The sequence below is a fragment of the Scomber scombrus genome, chromosome 23 (genome assembly GCF_963691925.1).
Source record: "Scomber scombrus chromosome 23, fScoSco1.1, whole genome shotgun sequence".
Classification (NCBI taxonomy): domain Eukaryota; kingdom Metazoa; phylum Chordata; class Actinopteri; order Scombriformes; family Scombridae; genus Scomber; species Scomber scombrus.
The window spans coordinates 15,465,686-15,491,770 of record NC_084992.1 but is presented as its reverse complement, the minus strand read 5'-3'; the positions used below and the strand labels follow the sequence as shown (position 1 = coordinate 15,491,770).

The 26,085-nt window shown below is 39.0% G+C and overlaps 1 protein-coding gene across 1 annotated transcript in view; it reads left to right on the top strand.

Annotated features, from left to right (window-relative positions):
• The window catches only part of LOC134006288 (collagen alpha-1(XXV) chain), a 141,896-nt gene that overhangs the window by 92,969 nt on the left and 22,842 nt on the right, over positions 1-26,085 (top strand). Inside the window, exons 5-14 of the mRNA XM_062445374.1 lie at positions 949-975; positions 2,910-2,936; positions 10,067-10,138; positions 10,790-10,906; positions 12,047-12,082; positions 17,551-17,577; positions 19,130-19,174; positions 21,151-21,195; positions 21,793-21,819; positions 24,536-24,580. Of these exons, the coding sequence (XP_062301358.1) occupies positions 949-975; positions 2,910-2,936; positions 10,067-10,138; positions 10,790-10,906; positions 12,047-12,082; positions 17,551-17,577; positions 19,130-19,174; positions 21,151-21,195; positions 21,793-21,819; positions 24,536-24,580 (468 nt within the window). The remainder of the gene's footprint in view (positions 1-948; positions 976-2,909; positions 2,937-10,066; positions 10,139-10,789; positions 10,907-12,046; positions 12,083-17,550; positions 17,578-19,129; positions 19,175-21,150; positions 21,196-21,792; positions 21,820-24,535; positions 24,581-26,085) is intronic.

The following is a 26,085-nucleotide window of genomic DNA, read 5'->3' as shown; positions in this document are numbered from 1 at the left end:
CCTTGTTTAGCAGCACTGTTTGTTTTTTGGCTTATGTGACTCATCACTCTGGTCTTTTACATTTTGTTGTGGTGTCCTTGGAGCCGTAGTGAACTGTGACTCTTAAACCTTTGCCCTTTGACCCTCCTGCCCTCATTGCTGGAAAAAAAAAGCAAACTACCAGCCTCACTTACTGTGTCCTCTCTTATCCTACTGCAAAAGTTATCAATGATTATTCCAGCTCTGAAACAAAGAAACATGCTAGTCCAGCCTTAGCAATGCAAGAGTGAGAGTCACCACCAAATCAAAAAGTTTCTAATTTTATAAGCAAATACTCCCTATAAATAATTGCCTCATCACTCATCGCACTCCCAACGCACAAAACCAACAAAATGTCATGTAAGTCTAAACATCATGGCAGTGCGTACACAACCAAGCAGCCATTAGCGTTAGACGCTCACATTGGTTGATCCTGTCATCCAGCATCCAGAGGTATTGCATTGAAATGTCTCTCAAAAGCATTCGTTTTCTGCACCAAATTATACCATGGTGCAAGTTTTCCTTTGCCGACTTACTCCAACTTTTCATTAAGAGTTAGTCACAAAAATGTATGGATAACACAAGCTGTGTTATCCGTACACTTGGTATCATAACTCTTAACTCATAACTCTTTGTTTTTTCGCTAGATTATAATCCGTGTAACTTGTCATAAATTTAGCAATAGCAAAGTCCACCAATTCAGAGGAGAGATATGATCGGTCAGTTTTAGTGCCATTTGAAATTTGTCTCTGATTAAATCACTATTGCTCAGCCCTGTAAATGTATAGCTGAATCACCAATCACACAGCTTAATGCAGAGCATTTTCTTCCTAGCAACTGCAGAGGCAGCAAAATTGTGTAGAAAAAAATGTGTTGTCATGTTCATGTGTTGTCAAAGGCTTTCAACAACCTTTTTTTTTGTCTTCATAGGGTCCTCCAGGTCCGCAGGGTGAAAAGGTGAGTAATTGATTTATTCATGACTATAATGTAGATCTAGCTATACAGCCAGCAGGTGGTTAGTTTAGCTTAGCATAAAGACTGAAAACAGTGAAACAGCTATCCTGGCCAACAGTTATAAAATCCCAGCAAATCTAAAGCTCACTCATTAACATGTTATTTCTCATATGTTCAATCCATCCGAAATTCAGTATTGAATATTCTCATACATTTTTGCTGGTAAAGACAATAAAGATCTTTGTTTTTTCTCCACTCACAGTTAATTTGTCCATAGAGAGTGTCACTTTGTATTTTCTGCTATAATTCACATTCATGTCATCCTGACCTTAAGTCTCCCAGTCTGAATATTTAAATTCTCCCGTCGTTCACAAATCCACAGCACAGAACGTTAATGACTGAAAGCCGGAGCCCAAGTTGAAGCCCTTAAATGCTTCGCTGAGCATTCCTCCATAAAACAGCAGTGGAGCATGCAAAATAACCACACTGTCTCTTTATAAGTCTGCAAGACTTGGGGACAAATGTGTGACCGTAGCTTTGCTTTGAAAGACGTGATCCTCTGATTCACACCAAACTTGATTAAGTTCCTGAATTCATAATGGGAACAGGTGGCCATTAAGTAATTTTAAAGTGCAGACCTCTAAAACTGCTACTGGGGTAAAGCAAGGCCTTTTTGGTGTGTAAAAGTCCTTTATATTCCTCAGCAAAGAATAAATTAAGCATTTATGCATATTTTGTCCAAAATGAAAAAGACAAATACAATGAGATAGCGTGAGAGTGCTAACCAGAGCTAAAGTCAAACACAGAAACAACACAAGAAAAACAGATGATCAGAGTTGTCAACTGCATTAACTTGTGTGTTTTTTTTGGTAACTTATGATTTCCAGTAATGTGAAGTGTGGAATGGTGTTGATGTTGATGACCAACATAATGAATCAATAGTGTGATTTTTGCTTTTGGCGCCCCTTAAAGCAGAAAATAGAACCCATAAGCATGACTTATAAAACCAGATTTAGATGCTTGTGGATGATGATTGTCCGTTATGACAATCATGAATAAGTGAGTCTCACTGATTAGATGCATGTTCATGCCTCTCATGTGAACCACTTCATCTGCAGTTTAATGAAATGAAAAACAACTGTGTGCATTCTCCCACCCAAGACGAATAGAGCGAGCATCAACGTGGCCATTCACAACTGTTTTCCCATTACACCGGGGTTTGGAACGACTGCCCAATGAAAAATTACAAAAAATTCCAAAAGCTGTTTTATTTGAAATTGCTCAGGCATTACATTCAAGTTTGTTTGAAGTTACTGCTGTGGCTAAATTGTAACTCAGCCAACAGGAGAGCTAAGCTCATCAAATGACGTGGGTTAAAGATGTTCAGTTATCCGATTCTAGACAGATTAAGGGTATAATTCAGTGTCTAACATTTGGTCTTCCTTCAGTTCTTTCAAACAAAAGTATACTTTTGGTTCGGTTTCACTCTAATGTGATAAACCCACAGGCTTCACCATACAGGTTGATTCGAAACCAAACGTCTTTACAGTTTCTCTTTCAGGAACGTGCTCCATCCTCAGAGATTTACCCCCAAAACAGGCAGAAAGCCAAAGATCTCTGGGGCATAAAATCTGGCCTGGCAATGAATTTCACCCACACTCAGCCCCCTCACCAAACCCATCTAACCTCACACCACTAGTTTCTCTCTCTTTCTCTCATACTCAATTCATGTCAGTCCATGTTATCATAAGTGATTTTAGTCTTGACCACAATGAATAGTTGAGGGTTCCTGCATTATTTTGCTTTATCAATGTGTTCTAAATTACGCCTCAATGATTTCGGTGTGAGTCTTGGCTTATTAATGTATTTGTGTGCGTTTTTCAGTGTGTGTTCGACTCTTCCATTTCAAGACAAATTCTCTTTCTTTCCTTCCGCAGGGTGATCAAGGCGACCAGGGACCACGGGTATGTGGTTTTTTTTCTTGTTAATAGCTGATGAATGTGACTTTGTGCGTCTCCCTCAGCAGAATTGTGGGCAAAAGGTTTTAGATGCATGAAATTCCTGGAATACTGTTCTTCCCATCTGGCCAAATACAACAAGCATTTCAGCACTGCTTATTTTCTAAATCAAGAACGGGTAGGCAAATGTGCAAGATACCTTGGAAGGCATGGGTTGGTATTCTTTCCAAGATGCAAAGACCCTTTTTTTTTTACCTCGTCTTCAAAATGAACATGAATACAAGCTTTTGCATACCAGCAGCAGTGTACAGAAAAGTTATCTGCTTAATCGTCTGTCTCTATAATTACTCGTGATTCACTTCAATCCTAGACGTGACATGGCGCTCTTAGAGCTTTAATCATTTCCAGCTCTGTAGTTTGACATTTCTATGAAAGTGCAGCTTCTAAATGATAATAATATGGGTGCTTATTCGTGCTTGACAGACTCTGAAATGAATTACTCTATCTCCACCTAGCAGCAAGCGCATTTTTCTCAAATACTAGTTAAAAAGTGACCATGACCGCACAGGTTTGTTTAAACTAGACTGCATTATAACAAGGGTCACATGTGCACAGGCATACGCACACTTTTCACTTCCTTTGTATCTGCTATCGTCATCAAGGGTAGATCATATGAAGTCAAAGTCACTTTTAATGCCTGTAATTGATTTTCTGGAGAGCACAGAGCATGTAAAGGTTAGAGGATAAGGACAAAAGACCACAACAACGCAGAGGTTTGTCTTGTCACCAGAACACCAGCCATCTCCCAAGTGGATCTGATCCCAATTCTGTACTGGCGCCCACCCAGACGCTAGTAGTTTGCCGATTAACTTTGTCAGCCCTCCTCCAGGCCAGTTCTGCATGTCAAAGTATCGTGTTTCTTATTATTTGGAAGTCAATACAAATGGTCTTCCCTGTGAAATTTGATTAGTGGTCTCCAAGTGATAAGGTATACATCTTACATTACACATGGACACTCAGATGACAGCCAAGTTCACAGAGTTTGTGGATCTCCTGGTGCCTTTTACTTTTACTGGTGGCGAGATCAACAAACACATTTGCAGATCTGTGAGCTCCTTAGTTAGTTTTTAATTATATAAAAAAGTATTGGACAATCATTATCATCTCTTTTTCAAATAACACTTTCCAAGTTTTTCCCTATAATTTGTACTCCTTTAACCTGGGAAATGAAGTCATCTGTCTCTATCAGTTAAATGGTTTTTACTTTGGAAACAGCAGTGTGGCTGGCTGACAGATTGGTAACAGGGACCGGCCAAGTCCTATTTGACTTACAGAGTCAATAAATAAACTGTCCACGTCAAGATACCATTTCGTTAACTTCCAATTACTGCAAAATTGTCCCCTAACAGGTACAAATTAACACACAGTCACAGTCACATATGAAGGACTACAGGGCCATGGAAGCAGTCCAGGTCACCACCAAATCATATTAGCTCCCCAGAATAGCATATTGGCTTTGCACATTAGATTAGTAGGTAAATGTAATGGAACAGTATTTGAAAGGTTTCCTCAATAAGTGAAGGCAGAACAAGACAAGTGCTGCCTGACCTTGACTCTGGCTTGAAATGAATCTCATTTCATGGCCAATATTGACTGTGTGCAGAGTCAATTAAACCCATATGGAGGTACATGTAAACAACAGAGCATATCAAGAATATGTCCTCCACTCATCACAGTCTGCCATATTAAGTCAAAACAAAGCAGATTTTGTTTTAAAGCTGGAATCAGAGTATTAATTTAAAAGACTGATTATTTGCATGTATATGCAATATGGGTTGTGTCACAAAGTCAAATCAAAACCCCTCAGTCTCTGTGGTCAAAGACAGTGTGAGAATTGCCACATGGCCGGCAGAATTTCCTCGGCCACTTCCTCTGCCTGGTCTCCACATGTCAGGGTCAGCCATTTGTCGGCCCTTAATGTCAAAGGCCGAATCCAAACGTCAAAGGTTAACCAAGCAACAAATAATAAATTTACCAGTTTTGACAAACAAATGTGTGGCTGCAGGTTGAACTCCACTGGTGGGATGTAATTAACAGGAGTTGTTGGCTATATGTATAACCCAGGAAGGTGTGTGGTCTTTTTTGAGGGATGCCACTAACCGCAGCTGTCAAGCAAAGGTTGGGAGAATTCATGGGTGGCAGCCCAGTGAGAGGAAGAATGTCTGAAATTTAACAAAAAAATCTGCCCTTGTTTGTCCAGTGCTTTACTTTTTACGTCTTGGGTTCTGACCAATTTGCAATCTTCCAAAATAAAGAGGCTGTGATTATGTAATTTCCAGGACTTTTCAGTTGTGAACAAAGAAGTGTTTTACAGTCTACTGTTTGCACATGAAATCAGAAGCCTTAAAATGAACTTCACTTGAGATAAATGTGATGGTATCATATCCATGCCAAATCTGAGGCTTCAAATGAATGTATTATTCCTCTCTTAAATGTATTAAAGCCATCTGTGCACAGAGTTGGTAATCCACTCCACATATAGATATTCAGAAAATGAATGCCGCAGCGCGTAGTTGTTTGAGATGTTTTATGTGTTTGGTGTGGTTGAGTAGATGCCGGTTCTGGCCAGTGTCCTATGACGGCTGTTGCTGATTGTCCTCATATCTGGCTTTTTGTTTACTACAGTATAGTTGCAGTCATCTCGCTGCAGGCAAATTCACAGCAATAGAGCTCCCCACCAAATAACCAACATCCGTTTTGGAGGAGAAAAGCAAAACAAAAGCAATCTGTGACTGGTTAGGATTCTCTGTCAACCGCCATGTCATTATCATTCTCACACATACACATCAGCAGAGGGGCAAGTGCAGAGTGAGCCCATACCTAAGATTTCTTTCTGTCTTTTCTGTCATCTCCCACATAATAAGTTCAAACTAATGTACTAGTTTTGGTCAGATAATCTTTTTTCGACATTTCAAACACACATTGGGAAGTGAGGTTGTCAATCTTGCTGCAGCATCTCTCCAGCATCTCCCTTAGCATATGTATTTAAATGACCATCTAAAGCACATAGGCTGCAACCTAGACACTAGTGTTAGTCTGCACATGTGTCAGTTTACATTTTCATAACCAAACTCTTTCTATCGTCCGTTCCCCCTGTCCAATCCAGTACTTGTTTTACTTTTCTGTGTTCAAAATGCTTGAGGTTGTAAATAATTTGAGAAATATTTGTGCTTCAGTCCCACTTACACACAGCATGGCTATTGTCTGCCCTGTCAGAGTATCCATTGCTCTCTTGTGCTGCAGGGCTGAATTAAATCAGCCTGCCTTGAAAGCAATATTCCTAATGAGCCATGCTTTTTGAATTATCTTTGGAAAACCAGTGGGATGGCACCAAAGCTATGTTTGGATAGGCCAGATTTTATCTTAAGTCTAAATATAAGGAAAGATCAATCTTTTACAGGGCATGTTTATGTTAGTGTGCCAATCTTTGTGAAATACTTCATTCAGGTTGGTTATTTATGGTGGAGCCAAACCTTCAGTCTCAAGAGCCAAGCCAACAGTCTAAAGATAAACAAACATTCTCTTGTTATTGACTATTCAACAAATGGTACGACCTTTGCATGTTTTATATATCTAATATTAAAGTTAGATTACAATTGGCCATAGCAGGCAGGCAAAGGTAGGCTTTATTTCTGACTAGCAGCCATCTGTTTTGCCATTTGAAAGCACACATTTCATTGGCAGCTGTAGTTAGCTCTGTGAGTTACTTGAAAACACACACTCTGGCTGACTCTTTAACATTTCCTGTCTTACTCATTTTAAAACAAGAATCTTGTACTAGGAGACTTCAGTCTCCACTTGATGGCTTCATACATAATGTGCTAAATATCGACGAAGGCTAAAGCTCTATGTCCAAGGTAAACAGTCAGCATCCTTACAAGTTGATGATCCATGTAGGAGACATGGAAATAAAGCAACAGCATTGTTCTTGTGCTGCAGTATAGAGCTAGTTTGTCTGAGTATTTTAAGTCTGATAGGAATAAATGTAAGATTAGACTGTTATTTAGTTCTAACTGTGTTTAACTGCTTAGCTTCCTAACTTGCTCGTATTTTCCATATGAATATGTGAGGCTTTCAGGAAGAGGACCATATGATGTGATGTTACTCCTGCACTGCTTCGACGGCTTCAGACAGTATAGAACTCAGCAGCCAAGCTTTATCCAGAGTAAATGGGTTTGAACACATCACCTCAATTTAAGTAGAGTTCCAGTACATTTTAGAATTGATTTTAGGGTTCTTTGAATTACTTATAAGGCACTAAATGGTCAGACTCCTCAATAAAGCTCAGATCTTTTATCCCTGTGCGACCCTGCTTGCACTTTGAGATCCTCGGGCAGGGGCCTTCAATCTGTTCCACACTCTCAGCTGAAGACTAATGGGGACAGAGCGTTTGAAATAAGAGTCCCAAGGCTCAGGAACACCCTGCCCAAGGAAATAAGGCTGGCTGAGTCAGTGCCTTCTTTTAAATCTAAGCTCAAAACATACTTCAATCAAACTGCCTTCCCAGATTTCACCTGATTCTAGTTTTTATTTTGCTTTATAGGTTTTATTATCTTAGCTTTTATGTTGCTCTTCTAGTACTCTTAGTTCTTGATGTTATTTGTGTTTTTATGTGAAACACCTTGCAATTTTGTTGTCCAATTTTTATGTTGCTCTTTTAGTACTTTTATTTTGTTTTAGCAATAACTTTTGTTGTGTTACTGCTGTGTTTTTGTTTTTATGTGAAGCACTTTCTAACTTTGTTTTGATGAGTGCTATATAATTAAAGATATTATTATCTCGGATATCGTTAGAGCCAATAACGTTACCCTTTCTTTTTACCTAACCTGTAAGCCTACAAACGAATGTGTTAATGATGTACTCCTTGGCTTTGGAAGGAAGTTGGTTCAGTAGATAAAATTGCAGCTTACTGTATGTTAAAGTACATAAACACACTGTTTAATTGATTTCTTACACCTTAGCTTTTTGGTTTGGAGAGGCTTTGAAATTAGAGACCACCCTTCAAATTCTAAATGCCAAATACCATTCTAACTACAACCCCATGCACACAGCTTGGCATAATCCAAAGCTTGAAAAGCCTGCCGTGCCCAGTTACAGTTGCTAAACTATGATTGGACAATCACTGTTCATGGGAGGGATTTAATGAATTCTGAATGAATGTTTCAGTGGACATTTATGTGGCATTGTGACTGTAAAAGACTCGTCACTGTCAAAGACCTTCTTTAACTGGCATGCATAACATGCAATAATATAAGAAGGCACTACATGTCTAAGTATGGACAATATCCACAAAAGGAATGATTAATGATAGCCAGTGAAACTTAATGCAGTGCATTTAGTTGAAAAAACATTTGAAACCATGTTAAACTGAAGATATGTCAATGTTTCTGGACTCAGATTAAAGTTACTACCCGGCTGTAAACTATAAGCCCAATGCTTTCTTCCTTTATTCAGTTTTCATGAGTGGATCACATCTGTCATGACGATTGTTAACAAGGGAATTGGAAACCATTTGATTGAATTTCCAGTGATTATCTCAATTCCTTGATGTTGCTCAACAATTCTGGACAATACTGCTTCTCAATTTACCAGCATGTTATAGCTCAAAGACAATTGTGTGATAATCATCTCAACAAATGTTCTGTCAGATTATATGGGAGGAAACAAGTTGAAATGGTTACTTTACTCTGACATTATTTACACAGGGTGGTCGCAGTGCCATTGCAAACACAGTCTCATGGTGGAGAGCAAACATGAATGTTTTGTAATTTGTGAATTTTTAACATAAAATGTTCTTTGGTCTGGATTTACATGTCTTATCTTCAAAACTTTTAAATTTCATGTTGCCTTTAACGATATTAGGAAATTCTTTAAAATGCCACCCTCAAAACCCTCAAACCCTCACTTACGATTAAGGCTTATTTCTCACAGTGATAAGAATAATTAGAAGTAGGATGCTTATCTTCTTCCTCTTTTAACTGTTTTTTTCACCCAGTGTTTGAATGTCATGTGTGTGTTGTGCCATGTTCTGCTGTTTGTCCCTTTAGGGATTGCCTGGTCTCCCTACGCTGGCTGCTTTGCACAGCAATCAGATCCTGACTGTCAAGGTTTGTCGGTGGTGGAGTGGCCTAGCTGCTCAGTCCGACCCCTCCACAGCACACACTGGGAGTAAATTAATCCCTGTCAGGCCTTTTTCTTATATGCCGATGATGGAGTAGGCACAGGAAAAATCCCATCTAATTAATCACGGCCGGTGAAACCAGTCTCTTTCCCAACTGTTGTTACCAGTCTTTCACTCAACACATTTCTGTTCCGTGCTATATGCCAGGTCCCCCATTGAAAGCAAAGGTGGCCTTTTACAACCCAGTAATATGTAGCTGACTGGAACAGGAACCGGCATCCTAAAACCAAGACATGGTCTGGCTTGTGTCCATTGTTGCTAAAATGAATGGAAGGAACTCCAAGAGGAATACTCCATGATGAACCAAAGTGGCAAAATTGTTTTTTTAAAGCTCATGCCCATGGTTCACCACAAATGCTTCAATCCACCAATTTGGCCTTCAGGATTGTTTCAGCGATAGATGAAGCCACTTAATACCAATGGACACTAGCAGAATAATGCATGCATTGAAAGGAACAAGGTTAGAAATCAACCTCAACTCAGAAGGTCAACCGCGTTGGTTTCAGTGTGTGCAGCTCCCGGGGTCTGACTTAGTAGCAGGCACGTTGATGATGATGACAGCATTTTCACAGAGAAGGAGAAATTCCCATTTTTCCGGCGAGCCCGCTGTGGCGCCCTCGCACCCCTGAGGTGGTAATTATGGGCCCTGGCTCCAAAAAATACGCCCAGACTTCCGAAGCAAACCACCTCTATGTTGGAAAAGTGTGGATTTCTCCCAAGTCTGTGAAAGCGCTGGACCGGGGTTCATGAACATAGGCCTTTCTAACAAAATCTGTTTCTTTTTGCATTTGCCTTCTTCCTCCTCCTCCTCCTCCTCCTCCTTCTGGGACTTCATCCTCCTTCAACCTTCTTTCACCTCTGACCTTCGACCTCTTGACCTCACACACCTGCTCAGATGGTCTTCCCTAAGATCAATCATGGCTTTCTTTCCGCTGACCAGCAGCTCATAAAGCGGCGGCTCATTAAGGTAGTGGCTGTGTCTTCACTCTTCTGTCTGTCCACCGTGCCAAGTCTCACCGAATCACTTCTCCCTGGCCATTCTGCAGTTTGCATGCAAGCCTTTAAGCAGATCTGTCATATGCGCTCTTATACTCCTTGTGTTATTGTTAAGGGAAATATGGAAATGTCTCTTTTTTAAACACAATTTTATTAAAGTAAAATGAATTACTGTCCTGGCACCACTTAAAGCACTTTCCCTGCAAGTTAGAATATTTTCTTAGAATGTCTTATAAGTAAGTATAATAATGGACCACAGACCTCAGTATGTTTTTGCCTTGAGTATTGTAGCTCTTTACTGACAAATGTGACTTTTTTTTATAAAGAACTCCCATTCAACTCATTAATTGCAGTTGGGAATGCATGCATTTTAAAGGATTAATAGTTTAGCCATAAATCAGATAAATTACAGCACAATCTTCATTGTTTTATGCTAGTCTCAGCCATAAGATCTAAAATGCAAACTCTGCTCCATGTTATGAAATGGAGGCAGCCCATAGCCACCCACGAGATCATTCCACTACTCTCTCTTCATTATCATTTAACTACAGTTGCTCCAGTCTCTGTGGATCCAACAATATCACAGTAGATTAATGCTGAAATGTGTTATTTTGTCCCACAGGGAGATCAGGGACAAGCAGGACCACCTGGGCCTCCAGGGCCACCTGGCCCTCCTGGCCCGAGGGGGCCTCCAGGAGACACAGGAAAAGATGGACCCAGGGGTGTAACTGGTCTACCGGTAAGTATTCATTTTCATCAAAAATCTGGAGAAAATTTAACACATTTTTTGCAGTCAATATGTTATCAATACAACATTAAATGTATTCAAATTATCTGGAATTATCCTTTAAAAATACTGTATGGTTTACAGTAAGAACAAAACAAGTTCAGTGCTCATATTCAATTTGACTTTGACTCAGTGCCAGAAGAGTTTATTCCAATAAAGAGCTTTCTAATGAAGACGAGACAAACTATGATGCAGTTCATTGCAGTTATGCCTTCAGCTAAACATGCTCCCAAGAGTACGCTTTTCTGTATGAATTTGTGTTTACTTGGTTGTTTTTCATTATAACGTAACATTTTCCATGTCTTTACGCCTGTCACTGGCATCACACTTATTTATGTGCTCTGCCTGTGAGAGAAAGAAGACACAGGCCTGTCAATTATATTCAGCTATAAAACCCTCTGAGGGCTCCAGATGATCTTTATTTTCTTGGCAGTGTTCACAGTGGGAGTGCAAAAATAATTAAGTGTTGTTTATCTGCATCTGTCCAAGTTTTTAATGATTATTGTTTTTAGTTCTTCCAGTTACAGTTGCAATAGTTGTTGAGTTTTTCCAATAAATTAAGCCTCTCTTTCTGTGGTGCTTTGTTTCTCTCATGATTTATTTCTTCTGCCATGAGTCACTTACAGAAAGTGGCAAAAATTATACTGTCAATGTTACAAAGAGGCAAAAATGGAATACCGTGCATGCAAGACTTTGGCATTGAAATCTGGACGTGGCATATGTCTCTTTCCTACCCTGAGAAATGCAGGAACATCCACATAAGTGCCAGGTCTGAACCAAAAACAGAGACTAGAAGGGTATTGGACAGAGACAGTGAAGGGTACAGGTGGCACAGCATGATAAATACCTCCCAGCCAAAATGGTATATGAGAAGAACAATGCTGAGCTCTACTTGGCAACTTGGCTGCTATGCATCATAGTGGCTGTTAAAAGAAAGGGGGAATTCAGCCATAATGTGAAAAATAGTGTAATTTCTGTCTAGAAAATTGGATGGAATCCTGTTTGGAATGATTTTAAAACACCATGCAAGTTCTCAATTTGTCAAAAGATCACTGCTCTCTCAATTAAATGGCTGTTTTGTATTTCTTTAAGGGTGATCCAGGGCAGCCTGGAGAATCAGGACCCATGGTAAGCACAGACCTTTACTTTTGGAATTTTGATCATGATGTGCAGCCAAACTGTTAGTGGTTTAGCATTAAGGGATTGCTTGAATTTGATTTGAAATGTATTGGTTCTTTTTCTGGCCAAGAGTTAACTAGATGGATATTAATGAAATAATTAACTACATTAGAAACAGATGTCATGTCTGTATGTTAAATGAGGAATCTACCACCAGCAGCCAGTCAAAATTTCACCTTGTTGAATACTTTGGTTTTTTACTATAGACTCAAAACTTATGACATTCCCATCAGCCTTAGCCCTACTTTGTGTTTGTTGCTAATTAGCGAATGTTAGCGTGAAAACACACTAAAAGATGGTGAACATTACATCTTAACATGAGCATGTTAGCGTTGTCATTGAGAACATGTTAGCATGCTGACGTTAGCATTTAACTCACTGATCTACTGTGCAGCCTCTTAGAGCCGCTAGCATGGCTGTAGACACTTAGTCTCGTTAAAAGTAGATTTAATTTCCGCGATACTCATAAGGTGGTTTATGGATACTATGGTGACTATTAATGACACATTTTATGATGCATTGCAAAAATGTTTTCACCCACAAAACCCCTTATACAGTAGGGAAAAGCTGTTCCAGTTAACAGCAACTGGATACTGCTTGTGGTGTTCAGCAAATAAAGCATTTGATTAAGATTTCCCCATAAACGCTACATCGAATAGGTCAAGCCAAATTCCAGAGAAAGCAAGGACGGAAAATGTGACATGTGAAAAGACTTGGTGATGTCAGTTTTCACAAGTGCAGGGGAGGGTAAGTGAAGCTGACAGAGGAGGTGATATCAAGGACTTTCATCTCTTGATTTCTCTCCTCTGACCTTTTCCATGGTGTGGAAAGAGTTGGTGCGTTGGAAAGAAAACAAAGGGTGGTGAGGCTTAAATAGACACATAAACTAGAGACAGATAGGAAATCACTTAACACACCGCCTTTTGTTAAATTGACTCCCTCCCTCTGTTTTTATGTCACTAAACGTTTCTGCTTTTTTTGGCTTTAAATATGTTTTATCCATTAATCACCTTTGTGCTCGTAGCTGTGTAAGCAGCACAGCTTTGTTTTGAAATTCAGTGTCACGAATGTCAAATTTGCAATAGATGGTCCCAGGTGTGCTCCCATAAGTCTCCAGTGCTTACACAACCACTCATGGCAGCAGCTGAAGTGTTTTTTTCCAGAAGATGAATGGCGAATCCCATTCAAAATGAGACGAGAGGCCTTGCAAAGAGCTTTGAATAAAAAATATGCGTTTCTCACTGTAATTCTTGAAATACGGCATACTATTTCACAAGTGTACACATAGCATGACACTAATGGACTTTTAACAAGGAATAATGTCATCATTTGGAAATCAATCCCCAACTGTAAAGCAGCTTGAGATGAGCATGTCCCAGAAGTTGTAAAAAGATGTGACATGTCTGCTCAAACACAGTGCAAAACAGTGTGCAGGTTTGTCAGATGGCTTGAGTTTCATATAGCTTCTGTTTCACCCAAGCAACAGCTGTTTGTTTACTCCTCCATGGAGAAAAATGTTGCAATGATAAGACAATGGATTAAAGAGAGTTACTGCAACTGATCATTTGGGTTGTTAAACATCTGGAGAAGGGAATAAAAGAAAACCTCTCTATCCAGACACAAAGCACCAGTCCACACCCTTGATTGGCCTTTGAAAATCAATATGAAGTAGATGTGCATAAGCAACTAGACTGATGGACTCCACTTTGTGCAGCAAGCTGAAAGGATAATCTTTGATTGGCACAAGTGAATTTGAGGTAGGGATTTTGAGGTCGACCCCTTAACCAACGTTTGCTTCTTTTATGGTACTCTAGGAGCTAGCGCCCACTTGACACAGCTCAGCGTTTTTGATGTAGATGCTATTGTTAAAGAGGCAAGAGTAGATTCCACAGTTTTCCAGCAGCCTTCAAGGACATATGGTGCTGGTTAGAAGGATTAAGCTCTTGTGGAACAACGGGGGAGGAGGGGGGAGGGGGTAAGAAGAAGAAAAAGGAAATATTTTCAGGACTCAATTCAAAATCATCAGTGCCATAAGGTCTCTCTGGGGTAAATTAAGGGGGTCTTCAGCTCTTTAAAGGTGGCTTGCAGCCTTGCACACAGTTTTCATTTAGGACTTGCTTTTGTTTCAAAAAGACTAAATATGGAAAAGCAGTGGTGTATTGTTTGCGGTGTTCCACCGGTAACTGAAAAAATGTCCTCCATCTGTTATTTCCAATTATGCTGCAGAAGTTCACTGCTCCACTTTCACATTCTGTTCATTCCAAAAATACCCACAATTCACCAGTGACTCACCTTAGACATTTAAAAAAAAAAAAAAAGCACAACATGAATGCATGTAGGAATCTAATTTTCTTTATATGCTTGTGTAATGAGGTCATACCTATGTAGTATTTTGATGTTGTTGACTAAGTTTTCTTTTCATGTGAGGCCAAACATGAGGAGCAAAGATGTGAGTAAATGGCTCCGGACATGCTCAGTGGACCCAAACAATGTTGTGGCAAATGTTGATATAAATAACCAAAAGCATTTTTGTTTGGAACAATTTTGTTTGTTCTTACTGGAAATTCAAGCTTTTTTTTCTTTTCTTTAAAAATAAATAAATCTGAGTCTTAATGTGATATGTTCAGCCAGTAAACCTATAGGCAGGGACATTAAAAGGATTCTAGAAATACTGAGACATAAAGTTTTTATTTACGGTAGCTGCTCAGGAACTGTTGATGGAGGGTAGCAAGTAGCTAAATGTGGTACAAACATCTTCTCTCTTTCTTCATATTTTGTCTGTTAATTGTTCAATTTGTCACAGTGTACATGTTGTTTTAAAGCCTTCTCCACACTACCAGATATGTAATTGGAGGAGATTGGTGGAGATTAAATTATTTTTTATTTTTATTCACTCTTTTGCCCAGTCCATATTAAAGATAGAGTAAAAAATGTCAATTAAACTTTAAAACCCTAAATTGGGTGTAATTATACAGTGTAAACCTATTGAATATCATTACATCACCCAGGTTTAAAGAGCATCACAGAATTTATTGGCAGGGCTGTTAGCAACAAGATTAAAGTTGATTAACAATAATTTTGCATTGCAGTGCTGCTTTTAAGTTCAAATTATAGGTTGGTTCATTGCATACCCCGAAGCTTTTTGCACTTGTGTTTATAGTAGAAATAACATTACAGCTACTATGATTGAAATGCCTTAAAGGATGAAAAGTCATGTACACAGTTTAAATAAAGAACACAATGTCTACTATGATGGTGGTGATCACAATATTATGCTAACCTATAGCTACATTAGCCAAACATAAGACAGTAAGACCCAAATTTTAAAAAGAGTAATGTTCCTTTAAAATTAAAATCACTAAATTTAACCTAAATACCAGCATATTATTGCAAAGACCTCCTGACTGAAACAGAAACTTTGAACAGAAGCTCTTAATCTGCACTGCAAAGCTCCAACATGTAGCTTTTCAGTGCTTTGATCAGCCCAAATATTTTTTTATACTCAGCAAGAAATGTAGACTTGGGAAGTTCAAGTGCTGACTGTGTGTGGGAAATGACCAGACCTCATTGCCATTTCCAAGTCATGAATGAAAGCACAAAACATTCAGCGCTTTGTGTTTTGTGCTCTGATGCTCCACTCCAATGGGTGTTGATATAGCACATTTGAGGATTTCTTCATTTTATGAATGGTGGGTTTGTGCTGTCATGATTAATACTGTTGGTTGAAATAATCATCCTTTTTCATAAAGATGTTTCGATTATTCTCAATTTTAATTTTCTTGCAATTTCCGGACCCAAAAATAGGAACAAAACACCAAGACTCCCAACAGGGTGCTTGACTTTATAAAAAAAAGAATCTCCTTTCAGCCAGTAGCTCCTGAGTGCTCTCAGATGTAGCCAAGCTAATTAGTGCTCAAGCGAGTGGCACATGCTCCCACATACCTATTGGGTCATAAACATGTTTACCAAACCCAACTGAGGATAGCTAACAAAGGCTTTTAAAGGCAAGTGGAGGAAAACCTTTTTCTTGGTTGGCTGGGATAATGAAAGTTGTTCATTGAGGTTTTTGTTATAAGCGCAGATGGAATGCACTATAAATGTGCTGCAACTGTGTGGGCCATTTCTGTAAATGTGAGAACTTGTTGCTGCCCGGATTTTAACAGGCTAATTTGGTAAAAATGGAAATTAAGAATGGGAAAGTTAAGAGCTTCGGTTACTTGGTGATCAGCTTGTTTCATCAACAGAATCAAAACAAGGAAAGATGGAACAAGCAGTTTATTCACAGAAAATTGGTTATTATTATGATCCTTTCAGCTAAGCCAAGCGTCCGTTGGTTCTTTGGCCTCAAGGCATAAGTTAGCCACTGCCAGGCTGCACTTCTTCTTCACTAAAATTTGCACTGACAGTCAAACTTTTCAACCTGAATGTGTCATTGGTTACTTTTGAATACAGATTCACAAAACTTTCACACTCTTCAGGGACCAAATCTTTGGCTTTGACAATTATACAGCATCAACAAGAATAATACTTGGAGGGTTGTTGTTGTGGAGGGCTTGTGGGGCACAAGGTCTGCCTGGCCTTGACCCAACTGAAGGTGATGAGCCAAATGGCACATTTTACCGTAGACTCTGAGCCGAGGGTGAGAAAAATGTTGGCCAACAAGAACTGTCATAACAGCCAAGCGTAAAGGTGTTGATGAACTGCTGTGGTAAGAGACTTGTGTAGCCAGCATATAGAAGGAACTAACTTTCAGCTTGGTTTCTCATTTTAAGTAATAAAGGAGTCTTGCTGTTTAGGCAGATTCTAGTGGAGGATGTTGGCCTTGAGTTTCATTGTGGTAAACAGCAGGTTGAAAATATAGACTGTCCTCCCAGACACATCTATCACTGATTTAAATCTCACTTAGAGAATATATGGCGCCTTTCTTGCCCTAACTTATTACTTTTGCAAGGCTTTCCAACTATTGGCCCATTTAGGTAATGAACTTCTCTGGTTGCTGGACTGTAGATGTCAAATGTAGAACAGCCAAACAAGACACTTTTTACAGTCACTAAAACGATTAAAGAAGCAGATCAACATAAAAGATAAAACCATAAAAGTTGTTGTTAGTCATGGTCTCATTAGTGATTCATCTTTATGGTGCAGATTAATGAATAGAAGGCACAGAGTGAGGTTTTTTTTTTTTTTAAACATTTTTCGTCAAAAGAGTAAAACAAGGGATTGACTGTGATTCTGTTCTGCCCGGAGGGTGTGTGCTCACTCTATGAAATCCTACACAAGCCTTGCCAGTCTCTCTACTGTGACCGTGTTGGCTGTGGAAATCATATTATTTCATCTGACATGGGCTCTTTTTGTTTCTCCCTCTTTCTCTCTCTCTCCCACTCACACTCTCCTGCTGTCTCTATTCCCATTTACAGGGACCTGAGGGGCCACAGGGGCTGAAAGTAAGTTTCAGAGAATCATTTCTTGTTTCATTGGTATTTCTAACTTTTGAAATGAGATTCTCTGACTGAGTTATCTACTGAATGACATAAAAACTACACCTCATACTGAAAAGGTGCTTTTATATGTCATCTGTTATAAGATTAGTTTAATTTTTGATGCAAATTCTAATGTAAACCCAAGGGGAATTTCATTAGCATTAGAATAATGTTTTGGATGTGATAGTAACTGCGCACTAGAGACTGTTTAAAAAAAAATCAAAGACAGCAAATTAAGCACCAAAGGGTGTTGAATATGTGTACCTGGAGATTACAGATATAAGGGCAGGGTCAGGGCAAGTAAATAGAGAAGAAGAAAGTTAAGGCTCTAACAACATGAGGAAGGGAAAGAAAAAAAGAGTGACAGAGTAGGAGACAGAGAACAGAGAACCTAGAGCTACAGTGCTGCGATATAGGCTGCGGGTCCCCAGCGGTGCTGATGTGAAGAACAGATGTAAGCCATATCCAACCATCAGGTAGCTGCCAGTGTTTGTTCAGTGTAACCCAGTCAGACACTTCCTGTCTGCGCTGTCATCTGTCAGAGAGGTCAATGATGACACAGCGGCGAGTTAATGACTCAAAAGCCAGGCCCAGAGGCTACTCAATTAGATCTGCTGCTGGTGTAGCGCTGTGTTTAGCAGAGGGGCCAAGTCAACAGTTATTTAATTTTCATCACCTTGGTGATTGATTTAGTGTCATTACATGATATGAAGTAGAGCGTGAATCATAGTGTATATTTGCACTGATCTAAGCTGGAACAATACATTTTATGAAGCTTCCCACCTGAGTTAAGCACACTATATGATCTCCTTTGCATTCCCAATTATATTTTTGGGTGAAATAAGTAATTTTTACCCATATCCAACCTGATATGATTTGCAAAGACTATAATCAACAACTGTGGCCATGTTAACAATAGGTAACATTTATTACAAGGAGCACAGATAGCCAACATAAGCGAACCACTATGCAAGAGAGTGAAAGTCTATTAAAACCTCTCATCTAAATAATCTTTTTTAAGTAAGATAAACCAGTAACCAGATAAACCAGTTCTTGCGAAGCTATACATACTTTTTCAAACTCTCTCAGGTTAAAGTTCAGCTGAATTATTCTCAACACCCAGTCTTGCCATATGCCCACAGTATGTCATCAATAACTTTTCAGATTTTAAAATATGACATGCAATATTTATTCTGGCCCGGTTTTGTGAGATCAGCACACACGCATACGTGCAGAAGACAGTATGGGAACAATTGACAGGCCTGCTCAGGGGTGCTTCTGCAGGCTTTACATGTCTTTCTCTCTTTTTAGCTTTTTGAGACTACTGGACAATAGTTTAGGCATTAGTTTATTGTCATGTGGAAGGTTAGGCTTTTAGAGAAATATTGACACTTTTGAATGGTAATTATTTATATTCTAAAAACCATTACACTCCAGTCTCCAGTGTCCCATGCTTTCTGCTATGCAAATGTAATGCTATATGTAATCAAATCTAAGGCTTTTGTATTTCTCCCAGGGTTCACTTGGGCCTCCTGGTGTTCCAGGTATGGACGGACTGAAGGTGAGCTCATTCATATAAAAAGATTCAAATAAGACAGTTGATGATGAGTTCACGAGTTATTTACACTGGTTTTCACCAAGGAAAATGATTGTTTCAGCAAAATTGTCCCTAATAACAAATCATATTGTCTTATTCAGTTGGGACCTTTTTTTTAGATTCCAGATAATAATTTTATAATGAATGAAACAGGATGATTTGCAAGTGGAACAAGTATTATTATTGAAAAGACTAAGTTATATTCTTCATGTTCATGTGTTCATGTGCACATGAAAGTTTCCAAAAAGTAAACTTCCATTCACACCTGAAACTATTTTATCCTCAAAAGACTCACTCTAACATACTTACAGTTTTCATTGGTCTTTTTTGGGCCATGTGTTGCACTTCATATTAGAAACTTTCTGCCATGCATTCTGACAATTTCAAACCGCCATCCTATTAAGGAGAAATCCCTTGGGCTGCATCCTCAAGTCTTAACCACAAATATACCATTTCGAGCTGCCTGTGAATCTGCTCACACTCTCAACTCATTTCTGCTTTTCATTCTCAATTCGAATAAAGACGACACAGTGCAGGTGTGTCACAATGAAGAAAAATGGAAAAGCATATTTGTTCCACAGTAAATTATGGCATAAGTGATGAAAACGAATGGGGAGATGATTTGAGAGGCGCCATCTTTTTAATCTCAAGCATGCATTTGTAAATATATGAGAGGAGAGGCACGCATAGCTGTAATAGGAACCAGAGTAAAGAAGTTTCATTCTGGAGTGAAAGCCATACTGAGTGTGGAGACAGCAAAAGCTGAAAGCCTAATTCCATACTTGTGTAAGGAGTGGGGTTTGCCAGCACCCATGAAATAGAACCCCAATGCTGCGCAATGCAGTTATAAAACTGAATCCGTTATGGTATGTAAGTGTCACTCATGCAGAAAGTTGAACTCCAAAAAAGTTAAAGCTCTTCCACCAGCAGTGGCAGGTTGACGGGGAGACATCTTATTGATCTGAAATAGATATCCACTGAAGGGGGGTGATCACTAATGCAAACCTTATCAGCCCCAGTTTTTAATCAGACTCCATCATCGTTATGGCAATATATCATCATCATTATGTCAATGGCTCCCATATGTGGGCTGATAGATGATACAAGATTCCAGCATTCATAATGCGGGGGGAGGATACACCCTATGTAGGGATCATACCACAATTCCAAATGCAGAATCATGAAGCATCAAAGACTCAAAATGTATAACTATAAGAAAGTAAAAGGAACAATAAACAATATGTACAGAAAGCCAGTGTTCCTCACAATATAACCAGTGTTGGGCAGCACATTGGCATGTAGTTTTATCCAATAGTTTGCTTTATTTTCCTTCCTGGCTACATTAATCAGCGTCATCTGGTCAAAGTTGTCTGTCTAAGTGAGGAATAGCAGCTACTCTTCAAGAAGCCTAATGATGCAGTAGCTTTGCACAGGTCAGGGGGTTAATTGTTTTTGGCAACAGACGGACTGAGGTTGGTTTCTCGGTTAGAGCCACAGAGAACAGGGATGCTGGCGTTCCTCAGATGGACTTGGCTTTCTTCTTTTACTCATGTACCGAACCAAACCGCAGATAATTAAGCTTTTAATCAGCTTGTTTATCCTCTCTTCTTTGTGACTTAGTTTGTGGTTTTCACATTTTTACACTACTAAACTTTTTGGAATTTCATGTCTTTTACATTACATTAACACGTGCAGAATAATTTCAAGCCCATTTCTTGCAACATAGTAAAATACACTAACTTTGCTATCTATCGCTCTGTTATCAGCCATCCTGCAAATGCGTAACACCTGCATGACACAAACTTCACCTCTTTTAAGGTTAAAGGTTATCTATCTTTTTTTTCTTTTCTTTTTTTTTTTTAAATCTCCTGACCTTAAGTTCACATTGTTTAAACAGCCCACTAAATGCAGCCACTGTGTGTATGTTATGCTGTCCATAGGGGGATGTTGGCATCCCAGGACTGGACGGTGTCCCTGGAGCCAAGGTCTGGTGCACACATATTCTGTGTGCTCTCATTTTTTATAAATTCATGGTGTCCATATATTTTTATTTAGGTCATTCCTTATTTTCCCCTCATTTTCTTAACTTAAGGCAACTTTTGCCATTTTTTCCATCGTACTTTTTGATGTCTGGAGAACATTTTTTGTTTCACTATTATTTTTTTGTATGTATTGTTAGAAAAAGAACCAATGTCATTTAATTTATGTTCTTATAAAATACATTGTGTTCTGCATATGCAAAAATATTCATAAGAACATGTTAACCTCAATGTACATATGCATGTGTTCAATTAATCAGGTTTTAAATAACTAACTTTACAGTGAAACTGTGGAAACATATGTTTGGATTGGCATTAATGCCTGTTAATTTTGACAGGTTTTTGTGCAAATTATAAAATACCTCAAAAAGCTGATACTTGAGGTTCTGTCTGGGGAAAAAGCAGCCATAACATGAGAGAATTTCCACAATCTAACATGAATTTAACCCCAGATACCATCTAAAGCTTAGTGGCTGTAACCCAACTGAACCCAACTTGCCCTGAGATTTTCAATCTTTAATGCTCTGCTTTCTTTCCCAACAGGGGGAAATGGGAGAGCCAGGTGAAAAGGTAAAGTGCTAATTCAGATCTCCAAACATTATTGTTCACATCAGCCTGAGATCCAGCCATGTGTTGGAACAGCCGTCACGATAAAACAACAGCAGTTATGTTTTACTTCGAACATAGCTGGCTCGTTTTTTCAGTGGCACTCTTTTCTCAGATTTGGACATCAGTGAGCCAATGAGTCACAAAAACTGAATCCAATTTCTCTAACTCAGGCCTTGAAGAAGACCAGACAACTTGAATCCGCACAATAGTTTCACTGAAGAAAAGCAGCCTTATTCTCTATATTCTCTAATTCCAGTGGTGCCCTTTTCTTCTTGTTTTTGGACACCAATGGGTGGGAGGTGTGAACACTGACTGTGCTGAGACTTAGGCAGGCTTGGGAGGGGGATGATGACTCATTGTGCCTCATCGACCACAGAACTGGGTTTCAGACAGTTGTTCACAGTTGTTGTTTACAGTTGTGTTTTTTTCGAATCAGACAATTATTACCCATCATTATAACACCTGATTCCCTGTAATAATGAGGCTGTGTTGTCACAATCTCCTAGCAACAACCGCACTCCTCACTATGGGTGTCCTGTGGAGTGTAAGCAGGATGCAAATATTGGTTCAATATACAGTTATAGGAAAAGCATCTACTGGAGATTACCTTGAGGTCAGTTCCTGACACAAAGTTGTAAATATAATTAAAATGGTCTGAAAAGGTAGATTGGTTTCCAAATTGAATTCAAATTCTAAGGCAGAGATTCACAATCTCTTTTAGACAGAAAATGCCAAAGCCAAGGCAAAGCACAGATTAGACAGAATAAACAGTTTGTGTAGCAGTGTTTATTTTTCTCTGTCCAATCTTCTTAATCATTGTAAGACTTCTCAAATTTACCCTGCAACCTCTTAGAGGGGTGCAGCCCTCAGGTTTGAAAATGCTCCACAGTACTGTGAGTTTTCATTTTAGACAGAGCCAGATCTCTTACATGAAGGGTTGTCTTTGACTTTATTAATTAGCCTCATTGCTCTTCAGTTAGCTTTAAGAAAGCAACTGTCCTTTTTTTATCCTGACTCTGTGCTCGTGGTAATGCTAGATTCTAATAACAAATACAGTCATACATAGTCAAATTGAAAAGAAAGGCATCTAAACTGGTGAAGCCCAACAACTGTTATAGTCCTTCAAAGTGCAATTAACGTTATGATTCGCAAACTGATACTGATAGCTCTTATAAGGTTATCATTATTTTACTATAAACTCATCTGGATTTCTCAGAATTGAAATGGTTAATTCCGTGACAAGAACAGCACTGAAACTTCAAATTTATCTAACTGACTTTCCTCCAAAGTAGCTGCTATGAGATTATAGCTTGAAAGGAGCCAGATCTGTTAACATGACAGCTGTTTTTGTCTTTGTTATGTAACCAAAGAGCAAGGATAAAACTGTTAAAAAAATCATTGGATTTGCTATTCACCTTCAAATTAAAAACATTCAAGGCTATCATGTTCTCAGTATAAGTCAACTTGATTTATCAGCAGTGCAATGGTACATATTCTGTCAAAACAGCTCTGACATTAAGTCTATTTCATACCGATTAAATGACAAAGTCATGAATTTAAAAGTGACAGTTGTCAATCGTTGCCAGGAATTTAGGGCCTCTACATTGCCCCACTATGTGGCTTTTTTCCTATCTTTATTCAAGAGTGTGGTCTTTCAATTTGAGCATGATTTATTGATTTCACGTTCAGATTTTGTCAGTCTCTCCCTCAAATCCTGTCCTCATATTCACATAGCCCCTGCCTGCCCTTAGGTTTGCTCTGCTTCTGCTCAAATCGTACAATTGCACTCAGTTGTATTGTTGCTTGCATAGATGTCTGGCTCCAGCTTCACCCTTTCTCTACGCACTCTGAGATATGCTATATGGTTACTATTAAATGTAGCTATTATAGTAAGAAGTACAGGCGTTAGTAAATATATCAACTGTCATTTTATCCCAAAAGGAAGGCATGTATATTTAATAAAGCCCTGGAGGACAGATGTGAAAGTAAACCACCCCTATGGGATGCTCTAACAAGTGAAATGAACATGCCTAAAAGGAAGCAGAGATATTTCATTGGTCAACACTGCACCTGGCCTTCTATTGGTTGGAGAATTTTGACAGGGTTGTTGCTCAAAAAAATCAGAGAGCAGCTTGAGTGTGAGGAGAAGGGCTGAAGCTGGAGCACGAAATCTGTGCATGCAACAATGTACCTGCGTGCAAGCATACAGTTTGAGCAGAAGTGAATCTAAGCACAAGCAGGGCCCGTGTGAGTGCGTTGACAGGGTTTGAGGGAAAGAACTACAAACTCTGAACATGAAATCAATAAACCATGCTCAAATTGAAAGACCACGCTCTAAAATAAAGATAGGGTGCGTTATGTCACCTGACGTCAGTCATATTTGAACCATGTGTGATGATTGAGTTAGTGACTAATGTTAACTTAACATATACAGTAACGATATTTCATCTTTGCTTCAATGTTCTTGGCTTTTTCTCCTAACATCTATTATACTCTTTTACAGGGCAGTCAGAGAAAAAGCAGAACATTTGGCAAATGTCTGCTATGTTTTATGCCTGTTTGAAAATCTCAAAATCCTGTTTAAGCTCTTTTTCTTTAGAGTTTAGATTCTCAGAATTGATGCACCGTTGCGACCAAAAGAATGAATTTGATTCTCTTTGTGTGATTTGTATCAAAGGGCGATATGGGTGAAGAAGGCCTGAAAGGTGAAATTGGAGAGAAGGTATGTAAATTCCACTTTACCTCTCACTCTGTGTGTTTATGTGTTGGATCCAACTCAGAGGAACAGCAGAGAGTCTGGCTGTGGCCGGAAAATATTAAAATAAAAAAATAAAAAAAGTTAATGTTAGCCATCTGAGTGGAGATCTGTGGTGAGCAGCAGCAGAAGTAGCTGAGGTCAAGTGCCATCAGCTTCAGTGAAGGCTGCAACAACAACAATCATCCTGGCACATGATGCATCTTTTGTGCTTAATGTGGACTTAATTGCTATGCTACACTGACGCTACATTTTCTGGTTGGATGGCTCTCGCATTAATTTAGGACCATTTATCATCAAGACAGCTTGTCAAGTTTAGATGCATTTCCAACTAAAATGCTGCGTGGAGCTCTGCTGGACAGATTGTTCGGTGAAGTAATAGATTCATGTTTCTGTCCAAAAGCTTTTGTTTTTCGGCAAATGTTTCTTTGTTTTGTGTTAGTACACTGACATCATGTCCAGAGGCAGTCAATGCATCCTATCCAGAAGTTGTCACGCTTGCCTTTGCTGTTATTATTTTGTCAAAGCAGCATTTATGAAAATACGAGTTGGGAGTGAAAATAGGTCACAGCCTTATTTGTATTGGTCGACCTTGTGACAAAATTGGGGGCCTTTTGCGAAGCATTTCAGAAAACAATTACAGATTGGAATAAATACTTTAAAAATGTTGATTCAATGTCACATCTGCTCACACAAAACTGTCTCACACTTCTGGGAAAAGGAAGATTCTTTTCAAAGTTGCCAACAAATTGTAAAACAAATGCTGAGAACAGACACATAATACTGTTTTTTTTTTTTTACCCACTAGAGATGCTTCTTTTTGTTAGAAACACTGAGTTAGGTATAAAAACAAAACATAACTGATAGACCAGCAGCGCAGTAGAAGCAATGTACTCAAAATGTCACTGCCAATTTATTGCTGTTCGGCGGTGAACAACTTTGATAACTTCTCACTTTATGGGTACTCTGGTTTTTTTAAAAGACTGCCGAACACGGCTGCCAAGAAAGACACAATGCGAGGGAAACAGATGCAGGATATCATCTGTGGAAAATGAGTGAACAAAAGGAAAGTGGAGGGCGATAAAACTTTGCAGCTCAAGCACTGCTTTGATCTGGTCTACCTTAGCGCACTTAAAGTGAGAAAAAAAAGTGATGGATTTTTCGCTGCAGGAGTAAGAAAAAAAAAAAAGGAAAAAATGGAATTGAGTGTCATGGGAATGCAGACTTCTGTAGCCAGTCACCTGCCATTCGTTCTTCAAAAGCGTACTCATTTATTTTGCAATAAAAAGAGACATAAGGTGGTATAAAACTCTGGAAACAGGGAGGATTTTATTATTAGCATGGTTACGATTACCTCATTGTCAGTGAAAAGATGTAAAAGTGGCTTTTTGAGCATATGGCAGGAATAATTGCTTTTCAATCAAAGTATAACTTGATTTGGCATTCGAAGGAGTGTAACATCTGTCAGACAC